This window comes from Hirundo rustica, chromosome 3 (genome assembly GCF_015227805.2).
Source record: "Hirundo rustica isolate bHirRus1 chromosome 3, bHirRus1.pri.v3, whole genome shotgun sequence".
Classification (NCBI taxonomy): domain Eukaryota; kingdom Metazoa; phylum Chordata; class Aves; order Passeriformes; family Hirundinidae; genus Hirundo; species Hirundo rustica.
This window is the reverse complement of record NC_053452.1, coordinates 12,113,183-12,136,391: the sequence shown is the minus strand read 5'-3', so window position 1 is coordinate 12,136,391 and position 23,209 is coordinate 12,113,183. Positions and strand designations below refer to the sequence as shown.

The 23,209-nt window shown below is 55.8% G+C and overlaps 2 protein-coding genes across 5 annotated transcripts; both read right to left on the bottom strand.

The window, feature by feature from the left end:
- Positions 1 to 240: 240 nt before the first annotated feature.
- On the bottom strand, positions 241 to 5,383 carry FBLN7 (fibulin 7). 2 transcript variants are annotated; one of them, XM_040060828.2, is made up of 8 exons: positions 4,425 to 5,383; positions 4,108 to 4,267; positions 3,838 to 4,008; positions 3,396 to 3,521; positions 3,175 to 3,312; positions 2,603 to 2,740; positions 1,496 to 1,634; positions 241 to 1,381 (listed from the first exon to the last, which is right to left on the bottom strand). In XM_040060828.2, the coding sequence occupies exons 2-8, from the start codon at positions 4,223 to 4,225 to the stop codon at positions 1,009 to 1,011; spliced, it is 1,203 nt and encodes a 400-aa protein (XP_039916762.1). In that variant the 5' UTR covers positions 4,226 to 4,267; positions 4,425 to 5,383; the 3' UTR covers positions 241 to 1,008. The 2 variants fall into 2 exon arrangements, with proteins under 2 accessions (XP_039916762.1, XP_039916761.1); XM_040060827.2 differs by having other exon boundaries at positions 4,108 to 5,383.
- A 1,294-nt stretch (positions 5,384 to 6,677) lies between these two features.
- Positions 6,678 to 23,209, bottom strand: MERTK (MER proto-oncogene, tyrosine kinase). Of its 3 annotated transcripts, none has more exons than XM_040059469.2 (19): positions 23,137 to 23,209; positions 19,296 to 19,644; positions 19,082 to 19,182; positions 18,813 to 18,986; positions 17,640 to 17,726; positions 16,941 to 17,056; positions 14,579 to 14,762; positions 14,207 to 14,358; positions 11,844 to 11,997; positions 11,434 to 11,587; positions 10,243 to 10,328; positions 10,055 to 10,150; positions 9,778 to 9,858; positions 9,555 to 9,647; positions 9,343 to 9,461; positions 9,031 to 9,140; positions 8,704 to 8,863; positions 8,277 to 8,413; positions 6,678 to 7,208 (listed from the first exon to the last, which is right to left on the bottom strand). In XM_040059469.2, the coding sequence occupies exons 1-19, from the start codon at positions 23,204 to 23,206 to the stop codon at positions 6,734 to 6,736; spliced, it is 2,898 nt and encodes a 965-aa protein (XP_039915403.1). In that variant the 5' UTR covers positions 23,207 to 23,209; the 3' UTR covers positions 6,678 to 6,733. The 3 variants fall into 3 exon arrangements, with proteins under 3 accessions (XP_039915403.1, XP_039915406.1, XP_039915405.1); XM_040059472.2 differs by having other exon boundaries at positions 11,434 to 11,554; XM_040059471.2 differs by having other exon boundaries at positions 11,844 to 11,994.

The following is a 23,209-nucleotide window of genomic DNA, read 5'->3' as shown; positions in this document are numbered from 1 at the left end:
GGATGAGGATTCCCAGGGTAAGGATTCCTTGGGGGGAAGGATGCTCCAGGCTGAGAATGCTCAGGGATGAGGATGCTCCAGTGGGAATGAGCCCCTACTATCAGCCAGCCACTCCCAAACAAGACAAAGCAGGGAAAAAACCCATGGATAACAGGTTCTTGCCCTCCCAGACCCCAGTTCCCCTTGGACTGCTCTGGGTGAGCCTTCCCCCCGTCCATCAGGTGCTTCACTCCAGTGACATCCTTTATATCATCCTTTAATTGTACTAAATCCAGCGGGATGAGGGGACATGCAGAACATGCACAAGCAGGAGGGTGAATCCCCCTGGGAAAAGCTGAATCCCAGCTCTTCCCAGCATTCCTACACCAGGGTGGAGGCTCTGACTGATAAAAGCAGGGAATATTCCCACCTCCACATGCAGCTGGAGCTCTGCTGTGAGGAGGATCCATGGGAGATCCCCATTTGGGAGGTTTAAGGAGCAGGGATAGCCCTGGAATTCCTCCTTTTCCCCGTTTGCCAAGGAGAGCACCCAGATGGATATTCATGGGGTTTTCCAGCCCTGATCAATCCCAGGGGACTGTGGCACAAAACTCAATCCCTACAGGCTGCCAGGGGGATTCTTAGCTTCCAAAGGGAAGTGGAAGTGTTTCTTTTTTAGGGAGCAGAACTGGGTGCAAGGAGGGAGGAGAGCAGGAAAGGCCATGAGCCTCCCTCCTCCGTCACACTCGGCTTCACTGTTTCCTAAAGGAAATAAATGGGAATTCAAAGGAAATCAGGGCTGTGGTTTCCATCTGCTGTTGTAGGACATCGTCTCCCTGGAGCTGGGATGAGGATGGGGCTTCCCACTGCTTTCTACCCAACTGGGGGTGCAAATCCCCCTGGGCAGGTGTAAATCCACATGGGAAGAAGAACTTTGGGACAGAGGGGAGACCGGCTGGCTGCGGAGCAGCTCCACCCTGGACTTCCCTGGGGAGCTGTGGGATGCTGAGCAGGGAGCAGGAGCCACTCCTAAAACTCATAGGCCGAGACAAAGAGGGTGATTTTGGACAGGTGCTTGGTCTGGAACACCCGATCCAGGTACTCGGCCATGTCCACATCCACGTGGATGGTGCGGGGCCCCTGCAGGCTCTGCACCAGCAGCAGCTCCCCGGTGTGCCGGTCCGAGCGCTGCACCACGAAGTGCCCGCGGTTGTTCCCGCCCGCTATGCCGAAGCGGAGGCTGTCGGGGCCTGGCCGGCCGGGAGCCGCCGCTGTGGCCATGCGGAACAGCGGCGCCGGAGTCTGGAGCTTGGAGGGAAGCGAGAGGTAGTGGAAGGAGATGGTTTTGGGGGCCTGGTGGCACAAGCGGCTCTCCATGGGGCACGGGTTGCGCTCGCACTGGCTGCAAAAGGAAAAGCAACGGGAGATTTTCGGGAATGCGGCATCCGTGCCCCCCGCCTTGCTGGCATTGGATCCATAGGGATGCCGTGCCATGGATTTCGTGCCCCTCACTTACAAGGGGGAGGTTTTGACATAGGAGATGTTGCCGGCAGCCGGGGGACACTGGGGGGTAACGCACTGGAATCCCCCCCCGGTGTTGATGCAGGTGCTTCCGCTTGTGCAGTTATCCTGGGATAGGGAACACTCATCAATATCTGGAAAACAGGGGCGGGAAGTGGGGTCAGGGCCTGGAAGCGTCCAAGTGAGCTCACCTTTCCATCAGAAAATAGGCAAAACCACCTTGAAATGGGTCAAACTATGGGAGCATCCCAGAATCCCATCTCCTCTCCCCAAGCTCTGCCCTGGGCCAGCATGGGTTAAGGGCAGCCCTCTCCCAGCAGGAAGGCAGCTGCTTTTCCAAACTTTCTGCTCGATTGTTTGGAAACACCATCCCTTTTTATTTACTGAACACCCATAGGACACCTGGCAGAAGCTGGAATGCAGAGGATTTGCTGGGAGCATTAGCTAGATGCCATGGAACACAGGAAGATCAGGGAGGAATGGGGGATTAGGGATTTTCTTGCCCTGAACTGCAGCGATCAACATTTTAGGGCACAAAAATTCCCTGTTTTTCAGGAGGCTTTCAGCGGTTTTGGCCTCCCACCATTCCCATCCCCTGCCTTCCACCTGCACCCCAATTCCCTTGGGACTGGGGGAGATGCTATCACCCTCTGAAGTGATCCTGGAATTCTGAGGGGTTAACATTACTTTTGGTTCTTCCCAGGAATTCCCCGCTCCAGGAACATCCCCACAGCCACAGCGGGGTCATCTTCAAGGAGGTGCAGGCCCAAGTGTCGCTCCATCATCCAGAGAGGTAAAGGAGAGGGGAGAGGAGCAGCCATGCTTCCAAAAAAGCATTTTATTTTAATTTTCAGGGATTCTTTTGAAGCATTCTGGTGGAGTTTTCCCTTCCCCAGCACAACCCTGGGATTCATTTCCCCACCCGGCTCCGCATCCAGCTGGAGCTCCTGCCAATCCAAACATCCGCCATCCGCTGCCATCCCGCAAAGCGTCACTCCATCATCCCCCTCCCCTCTATACCAGCCTCTCCCTCGGAAATGGAGAAAAAAACCGGGGGAAAATGACAAAGCACTTGGGGCCAAGTGTATTCCATCCGCCTCACCTTCGCAGCTCTTGCCATCGCCCAGCAGGACATATCCGGCGGGGCAGGAGCAGCGGAAGGAGCCGGGAATGTTGACGCAGGCGTGGGCACAGAGCTGGGGTCCCCCTTCCTGCTGGTACACCTCGCACTCGTTGAGGTCTGAGGAGACAGGGATTCACCAGGATCTCACTCCAGCCTCCTGGGAAAAGCCAGGGAGCGAGCGCGGGCTGGAGGAGCGGGCAGCGAGGTGTGTTGGGAACAGGCCGTTGGCAGAACCCGGGGAATGGGATCCACAGCACAGGGGCTGCTTGCGGGCAGTGGCCAGCGGTGTCCCGCAGAGGGCGGCACGGGGCCCGGTTTGAAGTCGGCCGCCCGTGGCTTGGATGAAGGGCTTGGAGCCTCCGGAAGGAGTTTGGAGCAGAGGCCGATCCCACAGAGAGGGTGTGGAGTGTCTCTCACTGGAGATATTCCAGAGCCGTCTGGACACAACCCCGTGCTGTGTGCTCTGGGATGGTGGGGCTGATGTCCAGTGTGACTCTGTGAGGGGATCAGGCACCGAGCCAGCCCTGCGCCCCTCCCGTATCCCGGCTCACCCTGGCAGATCCCGTTGGAAGCCGTGCCGCTCATGTGGAAGCCGGGATCGCAGCTGCACTGCTGGGTCTGGGCGATCTGGGCACAGCGGGGCTGCCGGCTGAAGGCCGGGTCATCCGTCATGCTCCAGGCAGGAGGAGCTGCGGGAAAACGGCGGGATGGGGAGTTGGGACGAGGTGGGGGATGAAACATTCCCATTTATCCCCCGGCAAGGGTCACCCACCGGTCTGAGCCTGGTACTGGCAGGTGGTCCCTGTCCACTGTGGGGGGCAGAGACATTTGAATTGGTTGAGACCCTCCAGGCACGTCCCGCCGTTCTGGCAGGGGCTGCTCAAGCACTCTCTGATCTCTGCAGGAAAAGCAGACATGTTCCATATAATCTCCTTTTCGGAAGCAAGCCTCAGGAATGCTGCACACGCCAGGATGCTTTGGTACCCTACGGCACATCATAGCCAGGATACCGTTTCCCCTCGTCTCTCCTCCTGAGTTGCTCCAGCTGTAATTCCCAGTTTCCCTTAAGACTGAGAAATCCCAAAGCTGCGGCATCCCTGGAACTTTGGGGGGCAGCTGTGATCCCTCCCCACTTTGAGCACCCCAATATCCTGCCCATGTTTAAATAAATCCACTTTTCCAAAGGACGTTCCAGGGCAGGGAATGAGCAGTACCTGCACACCGGGGCTCCTGCCCTGTCCAGCTGCCGTTGGCCTGGCACATCCGTGTGCTGGAGCCCAGGAGCTGGAATCCTGGATCGCAGGCAAAGTGGACCTCATGATCCACCAAATATTTGGTGCCGAACTTCCTCCCATCCGCAGGAGCATGGAGGGCAGGACAGGAGGCTGTGAGACCATGGAAAGGGGATGAGTTTGGAGGGGGACCTATCCTTCCAAGCCACACTTTACCTGCTATTTCCCTGGAATACTCTCCCAAGGACTCACCGGCGGGCAGCTCTGGGGCAGCCTTGGCCAGGGAGGCGTGGATGGTGCTGAGGCGGCTCCTCACGGCACGCAGTCCCTCGGAGAACCGCGTCTCCTGGCCCTTCAGCAGCTGCTGCATCTGCCTGATGGCAGCCAGGAGCTGCTGCCTGCTGAGGCAGCTCTGCGGGAACAGGGATGGGGACAGGGATGAGGACCTCTCTGTGCTGCCGCTCCTCCCAGGAGCCGACCTGCTGCCCATGGGAGGAGGCTGGTGTGGGAGCTCCGCAGCATCCAATGTTCACTGAGCGCCTTGACTTTGTATTTTCCTTCGCATTTACCCAGATCCAGGAGTTTTTTCCACCTAGGCCTGCACTCCAGGCAGGGCTGGGATCACTTTGTGGGAGAGATGCTATAACTCATGTTTCATCCTGCTGGAGCTCCAGCCCTGTCCCACTTCCACATGACAAAAGAAGAGGAAAACAGCTGTCTTGTGAGCTCTGCCGGGGCCAGGAACGCTGGTGGGACTCCTGCCTGCAAACCGATCGCTCCCACGGGACTGACTCATGCCGGAGACGGGCACCGTTATTATGGGATTCCTGTGGAATTGACTTGAAACCGGGGAAAAAGAGCAAAAGCCATTCCCAGAGCTCAGAAATCCGGGGAGCTCAGTAAGGAGAGAGCACACAGGGACTGGGCTGGAGGCTATGGAATTCCGGGAAGGCGAATGGAGCTGGTGGACTCTGTCCCACCTGGTCGAAGGGATGCCTTCCCCCTTTCCATAACCGCACTGTGGAATGAATCCCGTTTCCAAAGAGCTGCTGGGGGTTGAGGGAGGACAAACACAGCAGCCCAAGCAATGCGCTCGGTGTCCTCCGCTTCCCCAGGAGCAGTTTCGGGGTTCCCGGGCTGCCGGGGGGGGATGAGCCGGGCTGTGCCGGCAGCTCTGGAATACCCCGAGCCCAGAGGAAGGGAGTCAAAAGCAAATAGATGCTGGCGCGTCGATGGCTTTAATAAACAGCTCTTTGTTAGGGCTGGTTTTAACTCCGGGAGCCAGCGCGAGCTCCGGCGGGATGCTGAGCCATCTCAAAGCTGGAAAATCCCCCCCAAAAGCTCCAAATGGGGACTCTCTGCTCTCGGTGTGCTCGGGGGCAGCTTCAGGTGCGGGCTAAGAAGGGCGAGAAGAGCCCAAACGAAGCCGCGCCTGCTTTAAGCGCGGCTCGAGCGCAGTTTAAGCGCGGGTTGGTGCTTTGCTCACCTGTTTGCCGGGGCCGGAGCGCGGGCAGAGCTGCGGGGCTGTCGGGACGCACGGGGAGCGAGCGGGAAGCGGAGAGGAGCCCCGTTCCCCCCCAGAGCCCCTCCCGGGGTCCCGGTCCCCGCTCACCTGGGCGGCCGGCGCGGCCGGGAGCGGCAGCAGCAGCAGCAGCGGCAGCAGCGGCAGCGGCAGCGGCGGGAGGCGGCCCCGCGCCCCCCGCGGCCCCGCCATGGTGCGGTGCGGCCCCGCCGCTCTCCGGGACCGGCTGCCCCGCGCTCTCCCCGCCCCGCCCGCGCCGCCCCCGCGCTGCCCCGTGCAGGGGACGCGGCGCTTCCCCGCCCCGGCGCCGGCCCGGCCCCGCGCATCCCCCGGGACACCGGCGGGGCGCTGCGGGCATCCATCCCCAGGGGTTGGGGCGCGGGAGGGTTGCTTTTCCCTTCAGCAAATCTGTTTCTGGTGCTACCGGGACGAGAGAGCACCGTGCAGGAGCCCCTGGCAGCTCCCCCCCGGCTCTGGCTGAGCCGGGACCACCCGCGCCGGGCAGGGAAACCCTTTCCCAGCCCTGCACCCTCCCCCAAGCTCGGTATCCCGTTTTCCAGCTCCTTCACCCCATCTCAGTCACTGCATCCCTCTCCCCAGTCCCAAAATGCCTTCCCCAGCTCCTGCACCCCCTCCCGAGTTCGGTACCCCCTTCTCCACTCCTGCACACCCTCCCCAGCCCGGTCGCCCCATTCCCAGCCCGCTCTCCCCCAAGGAGAGGCAAGAGGTTCTGGGTCCGGCTCCGCTTGCTGCCGAGCAGCCGAGCTATGGAAGCAGCAGAATTCCCCCCAAAAGGAGAAGAGGCAGTAGGGAAGGGCCAGGCCATGGCTGGAGGGCTCCACCCCTCCCCAGACCCCCTTCAGGCTCGTGTTTCTGTGGTGTTGCAGCAGGAGCTATGGTTCATCAGCACACGGACACAATGGATGGAAACCCATCAGGGAGAAGGAAATGTGGGAGCACCCGTTGTTCCCATCGGGACTCCTGTCGCTGTTTTCCATGGGGATCTCTTGCAGTGTGAAATCCCTCAGCAGGCTGTAGAGCTGGAGCCCTCATCATCCAGGGGGCGGCCCATCCCACAAACTTCAACACACGATGGAAAAGGGAGAAAACACCAGGCCCTGCAAGGCCAGCTGCCCCCTCAGTACCATCCACCCCACCCCGCTCTGCTCCTTCTGGAAAAGATGAATAATTACAGCAAAATAATTCCACTGTTAATTCCAAACCCCTGGGACTTCAGCCCACGAAAGAGTTCCTAGGGAGAGACAGCCTCCACCAGGAAAACTGTGCAGGAGATAATAAATAAAAGAGACGACTGTTTATTAAAATATTCCCTCTGTGTCCTTGCCCTTGTGCCACTCACACTGCTCCCAGTGGCATTTCTGAGTCCTCCCCACAGTTCCCGGCACACAGCCGCTCCAATGCCGGTAAAGTGCCGGCCTGGCTCCATCGGCTCCCCGGTTCCAAGTCCTGGCAGGGAAGCAGCGGCACATAGGGTTCCTCCACAGGGCCGCCGAGCTGCTCCTCCACGACGTACCTGGCGTCCCACGGCTCGCTGGGATGCACATCCACGGCCACCAGCGCCGCCTCTGCGCCGGGGGAGCCGGGCTCCGACACCTCCCCAGCGTCCAAATCCGAGTCCGCTTGCGGGAAGCCCGAATCCTGCGTGGAGTCCGGGCTCTGCTCGGGAAGGCCGGTGTTGATGTAGATGACATCCCTACGTGCCATGGCAGTGGGCAGGTTTTCCAGCAGCTTCTCCAGCTGGACTTTGAGCTGGGAGAAGGTGGGGCGGGTGGCGGGGTCAGCTCTCCAGCACTCAGACATTATTTCATACCTGGAAATCAGGAGAGGAGCATGGTGAACAAGGGATCCCAGCATCCCAGAATGGTTTGGTTTGGAAGAGACCTTAAAGCTCATCCAGGGCTCATGCTGCCATGGGCAGGGGCACCTTCTACCATCCCAGGCTGCTGCAAGCTGTCCTTGAACAATTCCAGGGATGGAGCAGCCACAGCTTCTCTGAGCAGTCTGCACTTCTCTGGATTAGGGGAGGTATGGGGGCTAATTCCCAATTTCCTAATCCTCCAAGCTGGGCAAGCCTTGAAATTCCCATCAAATCAAAGTGAAACCAACTCCCTCTGCTCAGGCTGTTTCCCAAGGGCATGGATTTATCAGCCCAAGCTGCTGTTGGAAGTGTTAGAAGTCTCTTCCAGTGCAGAACCTGGGATCTGTTCCCTGGGAACATCCCAGCTCTGTGTGGGGATGTTGGTAGGTGTCTGCTCCCAGGCTGGATGTCAGGGAGCCCTAGAAGCATGTCCCTGCCAGCCTCTCTGTCCTCCAGCAGGCTGGATTCTTAGAGGTTCCTGCACTGCTTACTCAGGAACTGGCAGTGGAGAGGAGCCTTTTAGGAAATGTACAACTCTGTTTATCCGGTTGAGATTCAAAGCTCTCAGCCGTGTCAGGGTTAAACATTTTCAGCTCTAATGGCACTGGAGAAAAACTCAGGAAAGAAGCTTGGGAGAAAGGCCTTTGCTGAGCTGTTGGTATAGTCTGCATTTCCCCTTTCCAGAGGGACACAGATTTATAGATTGAGGCAAGGAAGGGCCCTGGAGGGAGTTTTGTGGGACAAAGAGGAGCATCACCAGCCAGGATCTCTTTGGCCAAAACAAATCAAAAAATAAAGAAATAAAACACTGAAATGTCCCATCACTGACTGTTCCTGGCGACTTTGCCAGCCCTACAAACCCAGTGCTTCCCCTCAGGATATTTGTTGGGATTTTTGCCTGGAGTTCAGTAGGCACATGCTCTGCTCCAGGATCCAGCTTTCCTTAGGCATGTCGCGCAAACATTAAGGGGTTTGTTCCTAAGAAAATCCATTTTTCCCAGCTGGGATCTCAGGACTCACAGCTCATCCAGGCAATCCTCGGGTTTCTTCAGGCGCTGTCCGTGGAAGAGGTACTCGTAGATCTCGTGGTTCTGCACCCCTGGGTACGGCGTCATCCCGCGCGTGGCAATCTCCCACATGGTGATGCCGAATGCCCACTGCCAGCACAAAGGAAAAGGCCGAGGCTGAAGGGACACTTCCAGGAGGAATGAATGAACCTTTTCATGGGGAAAGGTCACTGCCTGGCATCCAAGGGACAATGCGCAGAGCTGTGGTGCTCCCAAAACTGGGAATGTGACCAGGATGGAGGCGAGCAACCCACACAAGAAACCGACTGCACCAGCAGCAGAAAGGCTCCGACAGCCTCCTGCACTTCCAGGGAACGACATCAACGGGAGCACGGCGTGGCTCAGCCCAGGGGGCTGTCCCTCCAGGCACGGGGACCTACCACGTCGCTCTTGGTGGTGTAGACACGGTCAGCCAGGGACTCGAGGGCGATCCACTTGACCGGCATCTTGGCGATGCGACCCTGCCGATAGTAATCCCCGCTGTAGATCTTCTTGGAGAGCCCGAAGTCTGCCACGCACACCGTCATGTCATCCCGCAGCCTGGGGGCAGACAGGGGTCAGGACAGCCCCAGGGCCACATCCTGAGCCACAAAGCCCAGGCTGAGCTCTGCGTCTCAAAACCAAGGGAACTTTTATTGAAAGGACCGGAGTTGTGCCCTAAATCCACAAGGTTCATCCTGTGGGATGGAGCAGAGGAAAACACTCACATGCAGTTCCGAGCTGCCAAGTCCCTGTGGAGGAAGTTCCGACTGCTCAGGTATTCCATGCCTAGAGCGATGTCCACCATGAACTTCACCAGGGTCTGCAGGGGCACAAACTGGGGAGGGAAGGTGGGGGTTACACAGCGTTGATCCGAAACGCTTCCCTGTCCACGGCTGCCATCCCAATGGATGAGCCCACAGCAGCAGAGGAGCTCTCATCCCTCAGACCGTGCCACCCACAAGCCTGCAGGAGCTGCAGAGCGGGATTCCCTTCCCACCCTGATGCCACCCTACTCCTTTGCTCCCTGTGCTCCCTACCTGGGGGGCCATTTCCAGCCGGGAGCGGAGCAGGAAGCTGTGCAGGTCTCCGTATTTCATGAACGGCAGGATCACCATGGGCTTGGGCACCTGCAGGGAGCTCAGCTCGATGCACACCCCTGGGAAACATGGACGACTCACAGAGTGCCCTGGGAAAAGGGATCCAGGTCCACCCAAATCCCAGCTGGAGGGTGGGAAGGGACAGCCCATACCGAGGAGCTTGATGACATTGGGATGGTCAAAGTCCTTCATGCACGCTGCTTCACTGAGGAACTCTTCGATCTCCCTTTGGGAAAAATTATCCACTGGGAAGCAGAGAGAAAGAGCTTTAAAACCCCAGAACAGTGCCAGAATGTCATTCCTCAGAGACGTGCTGGGAATGTCAGTATCCAGTGGGACAAACATCAAGTCCTGTGAGGCAGAGAGACAACTTACACTTCATGGTCTTCACAGCCACCTTCAGTGGGGGCCCTTCGGGCTGGTTGAGCCGTCCCTCCATCACGGATCCGAACTCCCCTGCACCACAGGAAAAGAAGGAATCCCTTTATCCAAAGCACCACCTTTCAGGATATCACCAGATCCGTAAGATCCGGAATGCTCCAAGATGGAGCCAAAAGGCTTGTTCCTCATCAGTGACACAAGGAGGACAAGCTGGGCTCATGGAAGTTCCCTGCCCGTGGCAGGAGATTGGAATGAGATGAGTTTCACTCACCCTCTCCCAGGACCTTTCCCAGGCTCAGGGCGTTTCTGTCCATGACAACATCCTGCAGCTTCTGCTGGAGCTCCCTGCTGACACCCAGGCTTCCCACTACAAGAGAGGGGGACAGGAGCTCAGGCACCTCCCACCTGCTGCCATTTTCCCCTCCAGCTCCTTCCAGAGGGATAAAAATGTATCCTTACAGGTCAGTTCCACGGCCCTCCGGCAGTAGGACTTCTTGGCGGTGTAGTTCACTGCCAACTCTGAGTCGTTCCTGCTGAAAGCATTCCTGAGGGAACACAAACACATCTGCTGTGGCTGCTTCAGCTGGATGAAGGAATCAGCATGGCAGGGGCAGGAGCCCAGGGGATCCGCAGGAAAAGGGGAAATGCATGTTCCATTTCCTTTTTCCTGGATCAGCACCATCGCCTGCAATGTCTGAGCAAAACAACAGCTCCACAAACACCACTGAACCATCAAGGAGTGAATCACGGAGCTTTTGGGGAGGATATAGGACACTCATTTCCTACTCAAGGAGCAGGAATGCTGCTGGAACCCTGCAGAGCCCAGCTTTTGGAAACAAAACCAGGGCAGGATGCACCCGAGCTGGGAAGGCAGGGAAAGAATAACAATAACCAGTTAGGAAAGGGATCCTTACTCGGTACCAGCTTCCAAACTGGGGGCACGGGGCAGTTAAACACCACTTGGGAAGTCACAAGGATAAGTGAGGATTGTTGGGTTATTGCAGCAGAAAACAGCCCTTTGTCTGCGTTTTTAAACAATGCCGGGCCATTGAACCCGGGCGTGGGATGAGGCGGGAGGGTTTCTCTAGGACATGCGATGTTATGGAATCAGAATCATGGAGCTGAAAGGAGCCCACAAGGATCATCCAGTCCAGCTCCTGGCCCTGCCCAGACACCCCAACAATCCCACCCTGTGCATCCCTGGGAGCCTTGTCCAAATGCTCCTGGAGCTCTGGCAGCCTCGGAGCTGTGACCATTCCCTAGGGAGCCTGTTCAGTTCCCTCTGGGGGAAGGAACTTTTCCCAAAATCCAGCCTAACCTCCCCTGATACAGCTCCAGCCGTTCCCTTGGGTCCAGGTCACCCTCTGGTGATCAGTGACATCCTCTGCTCTCTCACTTCCGTGCCAAAACACCTCCCCCATCAAATTGCACAAGTTCACTTCCCTTTAAAAATAGGAATAGCAAGCAAAAGGTGAACTGCTGAGCTAAGGAAGGGAGGGGAAGGAAAAATCCACTTAGTCCCTCACCACGGGCATAAAAGACGTCATTTGTGGTAACATCAGTCCTGGGGACAGAATCCTTGTCCCCAAATCCAGCACGGACCGATGGCCACCCACCCCTTGGGGGCCGCCCTGTTTCCCATCCCCTTACCCATATTTTGTCTCCACGCATCGTTTCTGGATGACCACGGACAAGCAGAGGAGGACTCCGACAGCAATTGTCCCGCAGATAAATCCCAGGGCTATGACAAAGGAATCGGCATTCCCAGAGGCTGGAGTCGAAGAGGGGGCTGAGGTTATTAATCCTAAGAAAACATCCTATTAATGGAGCTGGTGAAAGGGTCAGCCTGCAGCACCCAGGGCTTGGGGCAGGAATTCCCAGGGGTTTTCAGCAGAGCCCAGAGGGTTAAAAAAGGGAATAAGGAGTGAGGCTTTCCTGCTCCCAAATCCAGATCTTTGGCTGACAGGGAAATCATCCAAAGGAGGATGGAGTGATGTCAAATGGCCTCATGGAAAGCACACCCTGCATTATTCCCAGCAACCAGCCCTGCAGCTCCTTACCACTGGCAGGGATGAAGATCTCCACAGGAACGCTGAAGGGTCCCACTCCCCCCTTGGTGACAGCAGCCACACGGATGGAGCAGGTGGCGTTGGTGGCCGCCACGGGCAGCACGGCCACGCTGCTGTTCAGCCGGGCCTCGTCGGAGATGATCTGCTGGAGAGACCAAAGGAAGAAAATCCTGGGCGGGGAAAGGCAGGGAAACCTGGGGACTTACTAAGAACTGTCCCCCTGGCAACCTCTGGAGCTGCTTTGCTTTCCCAGTCCAGAGGAAGTGCAGCACTCGGCTATTTAGGGAGAAGAATGGCCCTGTGTGCAAAGGCCGGATGGGATTGGGAATGGAGCTGAGCAGCACTTCCTGTTCAATCCAAGCATTTCTGGCCCTCTCTGCTTCACAACAGCAGCAGCCAGAGCCAGAAAAGAGGCAGGGAAGGATCTGGCAAGGAAGGGAAAGGCTCTGGCGACATGGATTGTGACCCTCAGCTTTTGTTGTGGCCAGTTTGGGCACTGGAGCCCTGTAAGCCTCAGCACCCATGATCTGTGTGCTCCTGGTAGGATTGTCCAAGTGCTCTGGAAATAGATCCTAGGGGAGATATTTTCTGCCTTCTGGGGTTTTTGTGTCCAGCTAATTATATTCCAACTTTTTATGTGCTTCCTTGGCTGGTACCATGGCAGGAGGCAGTGTGGCTTGGTAAAAATACAGGAGCCTTTCCTTGCAGATTCCATCCTTTCCTGGTCATTTCAAACTGAGAAAGTGCTGCTGCTGCTCCCTGCTGATTTCCAACTGCAAAACAGCTGCCCAGCTGCAGCCAAAATATCTGGCAGGCTGCTGTGCCCAGCAGCACCTGGCTCCTTCCTGAATATCCCACAAAAAAAGCAGGAGTTGAGGTGGGATCAGTGGGTGAAGAGAGGGAATGGAGCTGAGGGGGATCAGTGGACAAGGAGAGGGAATCAGAGCTTCTCAGAGGGAACCAGTTTCTGTTCCCTGTCCCACAAAAGCCACGGGAACGGATGTGAAACATCCAGGCCCTGGGAATGTGTGTGCACCTACTGGCAGCGACGGGAGCTGGGACCTGTTGTCACCTCTGCTGCCACATTCCTGCCTTCCCCCTCCTTGTATCCACATGGGATCCTTTCCCTACCACCAGACTAAAACTGGGATCCTTCCCTCTCCTAAAGGGCTCTGCTGTGTCATCAGAGGACATAGCCAGACCGTGAGCACAAAGCAGGGCTGACCTGCCAAATTTAATGAGATTTTATGAGTTTTGTGGTAGTTGCGGAATTTCTTCCTGTCCCAACTCAGGCAGCCTCCGTTCCAACAAAGACTGCTGGTTAAGGAGGAAAACAAACCAACTTTTGGGAATTTTCTGGTTGTGGAGAGGCCTGCAGGTGGCCCTGTGACACCAAAATCCGGCTTCTTCCTGACTTTATCCTGCAAAAACTGGTGGTTATTTTGGGGCAGTCCAGATTTAGCCTGTGCAGGTCCACAACTCAGGGACCTTATTTCATGGAATCATTCTCATAGAATTGTTTAGGTTGGAAAAGACCTCTGAGATTATTGAGTCCAACCTTTAGAAGGAGCTTTTTGAGGAGTCAGAACTCCAGTCTCGTGCCTCAGACTCATGGAAAAATTGAGAACTGGAAAAAATTTCACTCCATAAGACGGAAAAAGGGACAAAAATTAATAAACAACAACAATAACAATAAATCTCCCAGGACTTAAAGGGCAAGGCCTGGATTTGGCCTTTTGCTGGAGAGAGACAGCTCCTGTCAGCACTTTTTCTCCGAGTCACAAGACCGTGATTTTGTTTCCCTGGCTTCGTTCAGGCTGGATCTATACAGAGGAGCAAAAGGAGAACAGAAAGTGCAGCATCCGGCAAAAAAATGGGGATGAGTCACTGTTTCCAGCTGGGGTCACTCCACCAGCCTGGCACAGAAGAACCCAAACCACAGCTGGATCCATTCCTGCCGTTATCCACAGGCTCTGGATGGGATCTTTTGCCCAGAGCCTGGGCCAACCTTGCCCTAGCAAATTCCTGCAGCTACTTCCCAAATCCTAGAAAAGGCAAGCAGGGTGTGCCAGGTGATTTCACGCACTCACGGAGAGGCCTTTAGGCCAGAGAGTTCCTCGAGCTCTGAAATTCTGTGCTGTGGGTTAAGGCAGGGATAAATCCCATCTGAGTAAGGAACAGCTTAAAATCCAGGGAATGCAAGGCCAGGAGTGGTTTAAAGTCCATATGAAAGCCCAAGACAGCAAAGAAATGAGCTCCAAAAGAATCTATGGAAGCATCAAAATCCATCTGGACATCCCTGCTGGGAGTTTTTCCAAGATATAGCCATTCTTTCCCATTTCCTGGTGACTCACCATGCCCTCGGAGTTGTGCCACCTGTACCGGATGTGGTAGCCCTGGAGCTCCCCGTGGATCCTCTCCAGGGATGGCTTCACCCAGCGGACCTCCAGCGAGGAGCTGGATTCATTGAAGGACACCGTGACGTTCTGCGGTGGCGTCGTCGGAGCTGTGGGAATCAACGGGAAAGGAGGTGAGGGAAGCTGGAAGAACGGGTGAAGAGATGTGGAAATCTGACGGAAAATGAGCTGGAGCTCAACAAGAAAGCCCGTGGAAAACAGGGAAGTTTCCTTTCCCACCTTAGGAGCAATCAGGACTCCAGAGCTGCCTCTCATCCAGAGGGATTGAGGCAGGGAAACCCTTCTGAGTCCTCACTCCCCATTTCCTACCTCCCTCGGTGGTGCTGGCCGTTATCCAGGGGCTGAATGCCGACCAGCCGACCTCATTCCCACAGGAAACACGGATGTTGTACTCTTCCATGGGCTCCAGCTGCTGGATGTCATACACGTGGGGAGGCACCGAGGTGTGAAAGGGCTGAAGGGAGACGTTGCCTCTTGGAACAACTTCCTTGACCTTTATTTGGAAAATCAGTCCACAAACAGGGATTAGTCAGCAACAACCTGCAGAGAGAGATGTTGGAAAACAGTATCCAGAGCCCTGCCTCCCATTTGAACTCTGCAGAGAGAAGTTCCTGCAGGGAAAGCTCATGGCATTCATGACATTCACAGGGCACAGGGAGCGGGCTCCAGCACATGTGGAGCTGGGAGTATTCCAGGGATGTTGGGAAGGAGGGAGGGATGATTTGCGGTTTCTTGTGGCATGGAGCAAAAGAAGCCCCAAATAAAATAACCAGGCAGCACATCCCAAAAAAAACAAAGTAAAGCTATTTTTTTGTGCAGCGCATCACTGGAAAACAGGATTTATCTCCGTGGCATGTCATGGGACTAATCCCAATCCTTGTCATATTTACCAGCATGGATGAATTCAACATCTCAAAAACAAATTTCACAGAAAGACAAATTTATGGATGTGGAGCCCCCATGGAGCTGCCCACAGAGCCACTGCAGCTTTCCAGGAAACCTCTCATTTTGCGGGAAGCACTACCTGGACTGGGACAGTGGGAGGAAAGAGGGAAGAGCAAGAACAAGGACAACCCAACCAACGTGCACAGGGCTGTGCACTCCTCTGGAAAGCCTCCATCCGTGATTTTGGGATGGCAGGACACCTATCCTTGTACTCAATCAAAAGAACCCTCCATGGTATCCCAGGAGGGTCTCAGCATCTGTTTTACAGCCAAAATATAAAAGAACAGCCTTCATCCTCAGGTTTTCATGGAGAAATTCCCAGAAATGCTCCAAGTAGATCTTTGGAAGACTCTGCAAGCCTGGGGTTGCTGCAGCCACACACTTGTCCTGGTCACACACTTCCCAGCCAAGCAGCATTCCCAAAGTCAGGATTTGGAGAGGCAGGTTTCCCTCAGCTCCCCATTCCTTACAAGTAACGGGAAGGAGCTGAGGAGTTGCCTGTCTCCTGAAAAAGCCAGGGAATGCCACCTGCATCCCTAAGCTGTCACAGGATGCTCTGAGGGAGGCGAGCAGTGACCAGAGGAACACACACAACGCTTCTGGGACCAGACATCCTGAGCATCCAGCCCAGTCCTCAATTGTCTTCTGAGAATAATCCACCAAATCGATGGATTTTGGAAGGAAATTGGGATGTTTGCAAACTGCAACAGTTAGAATTGGCAGATGGGCCAGCTGCAGCCCTTGGGAATGAGTCACTGGCTCGGTGGGCCCAGGAATTATTCAAGGGGATGGCAGCAAAAGGGCTGAGTCACAGCTGTGTTTGTGCCAGAAACCCTCTCCTGTTTTCCACTTTCAAAGGCCATTTCCTACGGACAGACCATGAATGTTAAGTCATAGGAAATTCCTTGGCTCTCCACCCCGCTTCCCAAGCTCCGGCTGGAAGGCAGCAGCAGGACATAGTGCTAATATTAGCCCTGGTACCTTTCTTCCCTGAGATTCCTTTCACTTTTACCTGGCTTCAAAGGTCGCCTCTCTCCATGTGTAATCCCAGCTGGAGTGGAGATTTTCCAAGATAAAAATTATATCCACGAGACAGCAAGATGGGCTTGGAGTGGGAAAGCCAGCCACGTGCAGCAGGTGGAAGACGCCTGCAGGCTCTGCCCATGGAGGTGGCATTCCCTGAGTTGTCCAGGACACAGGCAATCCCTTCGCTCCACTCCCAGGAGTGGGGAGCTGAGGGAAACCTGCCCCTCCAAATCCCGGCTTTAGGAATGCTGCTTAGCTGGGAAGGGTTTGACCAGGTCCATAAAACACATGACAATCTGACTGTGTTGCCCAATGGAAAAGGGTTCCAAGAGAGCTGGAGAGGGACTTGGGACAAGGGCATGGAGTGACTGCACCAGGGGGAATGACTTCCCACTGCCAGAAGGCAGAGATAGATGGGATATTGGGAAGAAAATGTTCCCTGTGAGGCCGTGGCACAAGCTGCCTAGAGAGCCTGTGGCAGCCCCATCCCTGGAAGTGCCCAAGGCCAGGCTGGCAACCTGGGATAGTGGAAGGTGTTGGAAAGGAGTTGGAACTGGATGATCTTTAAGGTTCTTCCAACCCAAACCATTCCAGGATTCTGTGAAGTCTGTGCAGCTCATGCCAAACACCACCCACTTCCGCCTGCCTCAGAGCATTGGTGGGGGGGAGTTGCAGGGATATGTGAATTCTGGATGCCTACCTGGACACTGCAGCTGTTCAAGGCAGAGAAGGCATCAAAGCCCGGCACCCAGGATATCCTGATCCCATGGGCTGTCCTGTTGAGGACCTGCACACTGACGGGAGCTGATGGAATTCCTGCAGGGAGAAGCCAAGGGCAGTCAGCTGGAAGCCTAAACACAAACCTGGCACGGTGGCTTTTCCTGGAGCTCCCAGGGCTCGGTGTGTGACCCAACATCCGAATTCTGCAGATGTGCCAGAACACCGGATAGGGAAGCACAAAAATGTCACTTTCGGGACTGTTTTGGCTATTCCTATATTTGTGACCACTCTGGGCAGCTTAAAGGCCGTGACTTCTTTTGGGGAACACCTTCCTCACGTTGCCGAAGCAGCTCCCATCAGGAATGTCAGCAATTTCCTCTGTTTCCTATGGAAAATTCCTATGGAGCACCACCCTGGTTATGAAGGCAGGAAAGGAGCGATGCAGCCCTTCCGAATCCTGCTTTGAAGCCGACAGTTTTGCTTCCAAATTTAGATTTTGGTGCTCCCTCTCCCTGATCCCGGTGCTGGGATGACCAAACCGGGATGACCACATTACAACCAGATCCTGCTGGATTTTACTTATAGGACTGAACTTAGGATCTCCCTCAGCTAGTGATGGATGAGTGCTGGGATGCGTGGAGATTTGGACCCAGGGGTTTAACAGGGGATGGGAGCTGACCTTTGATGTTGACCAGGCCTGGGCTGGATGCAGTCAGGCCTTTGCTGTTGTGCGCCTCGCAGCTGAACAGCGCCGGCTTGTTGAGTCCTGCCGGGAAAACACAGCCCCGTTTCCTGGATATCCCAAAACCATCCCGACACCACCAGCTCCCCACCAGCAAGCACTCAGGGTTTCCTTTCTCAGGCTGTTTTCACTTCCCTCCGTGACACTTCTGCTGCCAGTGCCCAGGGGTGACCCCAGGCTCCAGCTGCCCCACTCCCACACCGGGGCCACGTGTGTGCTGTGCCCGCCGGACCTGCAGGGACGGGATGTCCTTACAGAGCCCTTGCACAAGCCCCTGAGGAAGGGGTTGTTTTCCCTCCAAAAGGGGAAAGGCAGAAAGCAGAAGAGCCCTTGGTCAGATGATTTAGTGCTGGTCAAGGGTTGCTCAAATCCCCCAGCTGATGGCAGAGAAGGACCACTGGAAATACCCGCGGGCCAATTCTCCCGGCCTGGGTGAGGTGACCCTGGGCTTGGGATCCCTACCCGATGCCAAGGTGGACTTGGAGAGTGTTGGTTCATCCCAGCAGCGCCTCAGGGTGCCAGGAGAAATTCTGCTCCAATGACCCAACCTAGCAGGTGCCAAAAGGAATGAGTCCCTTCGTCCAGCTTTCACTGCCTTTTAAAGGCCGCCTGCCGCTGGATGCCAAGACCCGGTAATTACAGCCCAGCTCTTAATTAATCACCAGCCTTCTCCTCACGAGCAAAGCAAGAAATACCCCATCTTTTGCCCCTGTAGCAAAATCAGAGGGGGGTTTATGGGACACCAAGGATTTTTCTCCCAGTGTCCCACCCACCATGGACACACAGCACAGGGGACATCCAAACTCTTCCAGAGACACAAAGTGGGCACCAACATTCCAGCAGCCCAGGAGAGCAGCCAGGTGGAGGAAAAATCTGCTGCTGGCTCAGGAAAGAGTTGGTGGAGTATCCTGCCTCTTCCAAGGAAGGGATTTCTGGCAGCAGCCAAAGGGGGTTGTATGGGGCTTCCTGCCCCAGAGGGGCCCCAGGGCAGTACATGGCACGGGAACAGACCCTCCTGGCAGGGACCAGCTCTGGGATGGCACTAGGCACATTCCCAGCAGTGGTGTCCCACGGCGGGGACACTCCGTGGCAGGGATACGCCCAGCTCACCTGGCACAGTCAGGACCGACGGGGAGATGTGGGGTTTCTGGTTGACCTGGATGTTGTTCTGGAACCAGTAGATCTCCACAGGCTCTGGAGGTCCCACAGCCTGGCACGTCAGGTTGAAGGGGCTGTTCCTGGTGACATTCAGCTGCTCGGGCTGACGGATGAAGTGCGGGAGACCTGCACGGATACAGGGAAGCAAAGGATTCCCCATTTCTGGCTTCCAGCTCCTGGTCACTCAGCCAGGACACAACTCCACAGCTGCTCCAGCTCACCTTCCAGCTGCACCAGGATGGGATCGGACACCACCTCCACGCCCGAGATGTTGAGTTTGCAGACGTAGGAGCCGTTATCCGAGCGCTGGGCACCGAGAATGCTGCCAGACAGAACAGACAGCACCTCAGGGCTTATGGCTTCCCATCTTCCCTGGGAGCCAGCCCCCAGGGCACCCCTCATTCCCACCTGCTCTGGAAGGCCGGCGGCACTCACCTGAAGGTGGAGGTCATGGCCACCTCCTTCTCATCGGGGATCTCAAAGTGGCTACTGGCGATGCGATCCAGCACGTGCAGCTCCCTCCCGTCCTTCCAGAGGGAAATTCCCAGGGCATCGGGCCGGAGCAGCTCCTGGGGCACTTTGATGGAGCAGTTGAAGGTGACGTCCTTGTGCTCGTTGATGACCACGTGTCGCACCGTGGGGTTGAATCTGAGCTGTCCCACAGAGCTGCCAGGGGGCTCCTCCCTAGTGCTCCAGTGCGGCCAGTGGCTGAGCAGGCTCCGCTGGGAACGCCGGGAATGTGCTGACAGGTACAGCCTCACACCTCCTTCTCTGTCAGCATCCTCTGCAAGGGAACACCTGAGGTTCGTCACCACCGCCAGCAAGCTTGGGAGACCTCGCAGCGAAACAACCCCACTGCTTCCCAGAATAATTAAAGGCGGCTCATTTCCATTTCCCAAAATGTTGTCCCAGGACTCTGTACAGGCAGCACCTCCAAAAAAGTCCTTTTTAAAACAAACAGGAGCAGCCCAAGCTAAAGAAAACACTCAGCCGTGTTCCTTTGGGCTGGGGAGAGGCAGGAGCTATTCCTGCTGCATTACACCCCCGGGACCGGAATATAAAAGGATCCCTGGGTAGCAGGAATTTGGGACTTTACTGCAGCAAACCCCTTGCAGGGCCTCATCTGAAGCATTTTCAGCTGGGGCAGAGGAAGAGCTCCCGGCTGGAATTTTGCTGATTATAGGCTCTGCCAGCAGCCTGTCCCTTCCCAAGACAGGGAGAGCAGGACGTGCTCTGAGTCAACTTTTGTTAAGTGCCTCCACTCCACTGCCTTTCTCAGGAAAAGAGCTGCAGACAGATGAAGAAATGCCTTTGCACAGTGTATAGGAGCCAGCTGCTGTTCAGTGTTGCTCTCCCAGGGTCTTCTCCCACATTTTTTCCCAAGGGAAAGCTTTTTTGAGGACTTCATATCCACACCTCCAAATCACCAAGCAGCATTTCCCCCCTCCCTCCCAGCACTTGTCACCCAGCCATGGCTGAGATGAAGAGCAGCTCCACTTAAAGCAGTTCTCTTCCAAAAGTATGTTTGTTTTTGAGGAGATCAGATCTAGGGGATCCACCACGTGGAGGCTGGTTTTCCTGGACCATTTCTGAGCTTCCTGAGGCTTTCCCAGCCATCAGCAATCCCAAGCCGAGTGGTAAATCTCCCTTTCAGCAAGCAAAGGCATTGTGCCAGACAGGAATTTCAACTAAATTAGTTCCCTTTTCCAAGAAAGAAAAGCCAAACAACCACTCACAGTTTCAAAGATAAAGAAAGCAAAGTTGTTTTTTTTTAACCTGAGCTCAGCTGAGTTTGTTTTTGGGCAGGTTTTAGCCCTCAAACATCAAACAACAAGTTTTTAAAGCTACGTCATCACTGTTGTGAGTAATGGGGCACGAGCCTGGTGTGTTTTTCCCCGAGCCAAGAAACACAGCCCAGTTTTGAGGCTGGATAGATCCCTTTGCTAAACCTCTCCCTATTTTTAACCCTCAAGAAATGCTGCTTGAGGACAGAACGCCAGCAGGGTTTTTCAGTCCAGAGGGGAAGGGGGAGGCTCTCTCTCTCAGCACAATGGGTTTCCCTTTCAGAAAAAACAAAAAGAGCCGAAGCTTTTCCAAGCTGCGTCCCTAAGCTTCCCATCCCAACACAAACAGAGCTGATGTGACTGCTGCAAAGCTGCAGAGACAGCCATGGATGTGCAGCCGTGTCTCCACAGCTCCCAAAGGGGCCGCCAAACGCAAACAAGCGGCGACCCCAAATTCCCTTCCCTCCCCCGCTCCTCCCGAAGGTCACTCAGGCTGGAGCTGCTCCCTGCCTGGCACAATCCAGGTTCTAACTGCTGTCTTCATGCTCCATTTGAAGGGTTCTGGTTCTGGCTCTGGCTGGAGCAGCTCCCCCGGCACGGACCCCTGGCTGGGGAGGACATGGATTTGTGCCGTGTCCTGGGATGTTTTCTGCCTCCCTGGGCTGCTTCAAGCTTAAAGGCAAAGAGCAAGGAGGATCTCAGCCTTGTTTTCACACTAATTAAGTGGGAAGAGGTGTTTGCTAGCCCGGGAATGAAATACTTTCCTCTCTGACTCATGTGAGTACAGGAATTCCTCATCTCCAGCACTGCCTTTGGGTAGCCCAGAAGTTGGGGATGGGGATATCCTCATGGCACCTCGGAAGGGACTCACCCTATGTGGCAGGACAGCCCTTGCTTGAGTCTAGAGCAGTTAGGCTGGCTCTAAAATCCCAGGCTAAAGCCAGGGAGCTGCAAGCCTGGCGTGCCTGTGTGGGAGCCAGAGCAGCTCCTGTCCTAACCACAGCCAGGCCTGAGGCAAAAGGTGGTGTGGAAATCAAACCACTTGCAAGGGCACTGCTGCCCTCCTGAAACACCTGGAATGGCAGCAAAACGCCAGGGCCAACAGAGGCAGATCTTGCTGCACAGGTCCCGTGTGCCTTTCTCCCTGGAGAGAGGAATTTTAGCAGGAAAACTGAGCGGGATACTTCGTTAGGGACGAAGAACAACAAGCAGGGAGCTGCACACCCCGCGACTGAAACAACAAGGTCTTTACCGCAGTCATGATGCATCTAGGTCTGCAAAACATTGGCCACATCCCTAGCCCTGGAATTCCCACTGCTGGGAGTAATTCACCTGCTGACAACAGCTTCTGCTCAGGCACTGTTGAGTGGGAGGAATGAGGAGCCCCTGCCTGTGGGGTTTCCTGGAAGAAAGGTAGGCCTGGAAGTGTCGGGCTAACGTTGGACTCAACGATCTTTTCCAAGCCAAACAATTCTGTGATTGTAAGAGATTAATTTTCCCCAGGGACACACCTGAATCCAAACAGATTTTCCTTATTCAAACACCTTTTGTACAAACCAGACCAGGATTCCTGGTTACATCCAGAGAGTTCCCCTCACTGCAGGCTCCCGCTGTGACAGTCAGGACTTTAACTCCTCCCTGTCCAAAGCACTCACATTCCTGCCTTCCCTGCGAAATTCCATCTGCACAGCGACTCTGAACCCTCACCCCTGAGGTCCACCAGCAGCTCCCAAAGATCGGGCAGCCCCGATCACAGGACTTTCGAAAGTCCAGAAAATTGCTTTATCTCCTTTCTTTCTGCAAAGGGAGTTGAAAAGCCACCAAACTGCCTGCACTGCAAAGCACCACAAACCCTGGTGATTCCCGAGGATTTCCCCCAGCACCACTACGTAGCTGGCTCATGGCTCATGAGATAAATCCCAGACTGATTTGTCACAGTTTGCAGACCCTGCCTGTTGTGGTGTCCCCGGCACAAGCAGAGGCACGTCAGGCAGCGAAGTACCGGGGCAGGACCACGCTGCAGCGGCAGAGCTTTGTACTGGGACAGCCAAATTGTGTCCTAAGGACATCCAAATCACGTCCCAGAAGAGCCAGACCGCGGGTCGCAGGACAACAAAGTCCTGTGTCACAGGACAGTCAGACCGTAAGTTCGAGGACAGAGAAGCCATGTGTCCCGGCACAGCCGGCCGTGGGTCCGAGGACAGACAAACCGTGTGTCCCGGGACAGCCAGCTCCTATGTCCCAGCACAGCCAAACCCTGTGCACCAGAACAGCCAGACCCGCTGCGTGTTACGATGCGGCCAGAAACGCGTCGGGAGGTCGCTGCGCAGCTTCTCCTCGGTACCCGAGGCGGCGTAGGCGGGGTGCCCGTGGTGCCCACGCCACGGCCCGGCCCGGAGCAGCTCCCGCGGGGACAAGCTCCGCTCCCCGCTCCCCGCCGGCCCCCGTCCCGGGGCCGGCCCCGGCTCCCTCCGTGCCCCCTGCGGACTCACCGGCCCCTCCGCGGGGCGGGCGCAGGGCCGCCAGCAGCGCCCAGAGCAGCGCCCAGCGCCCGCCGCCCATCGC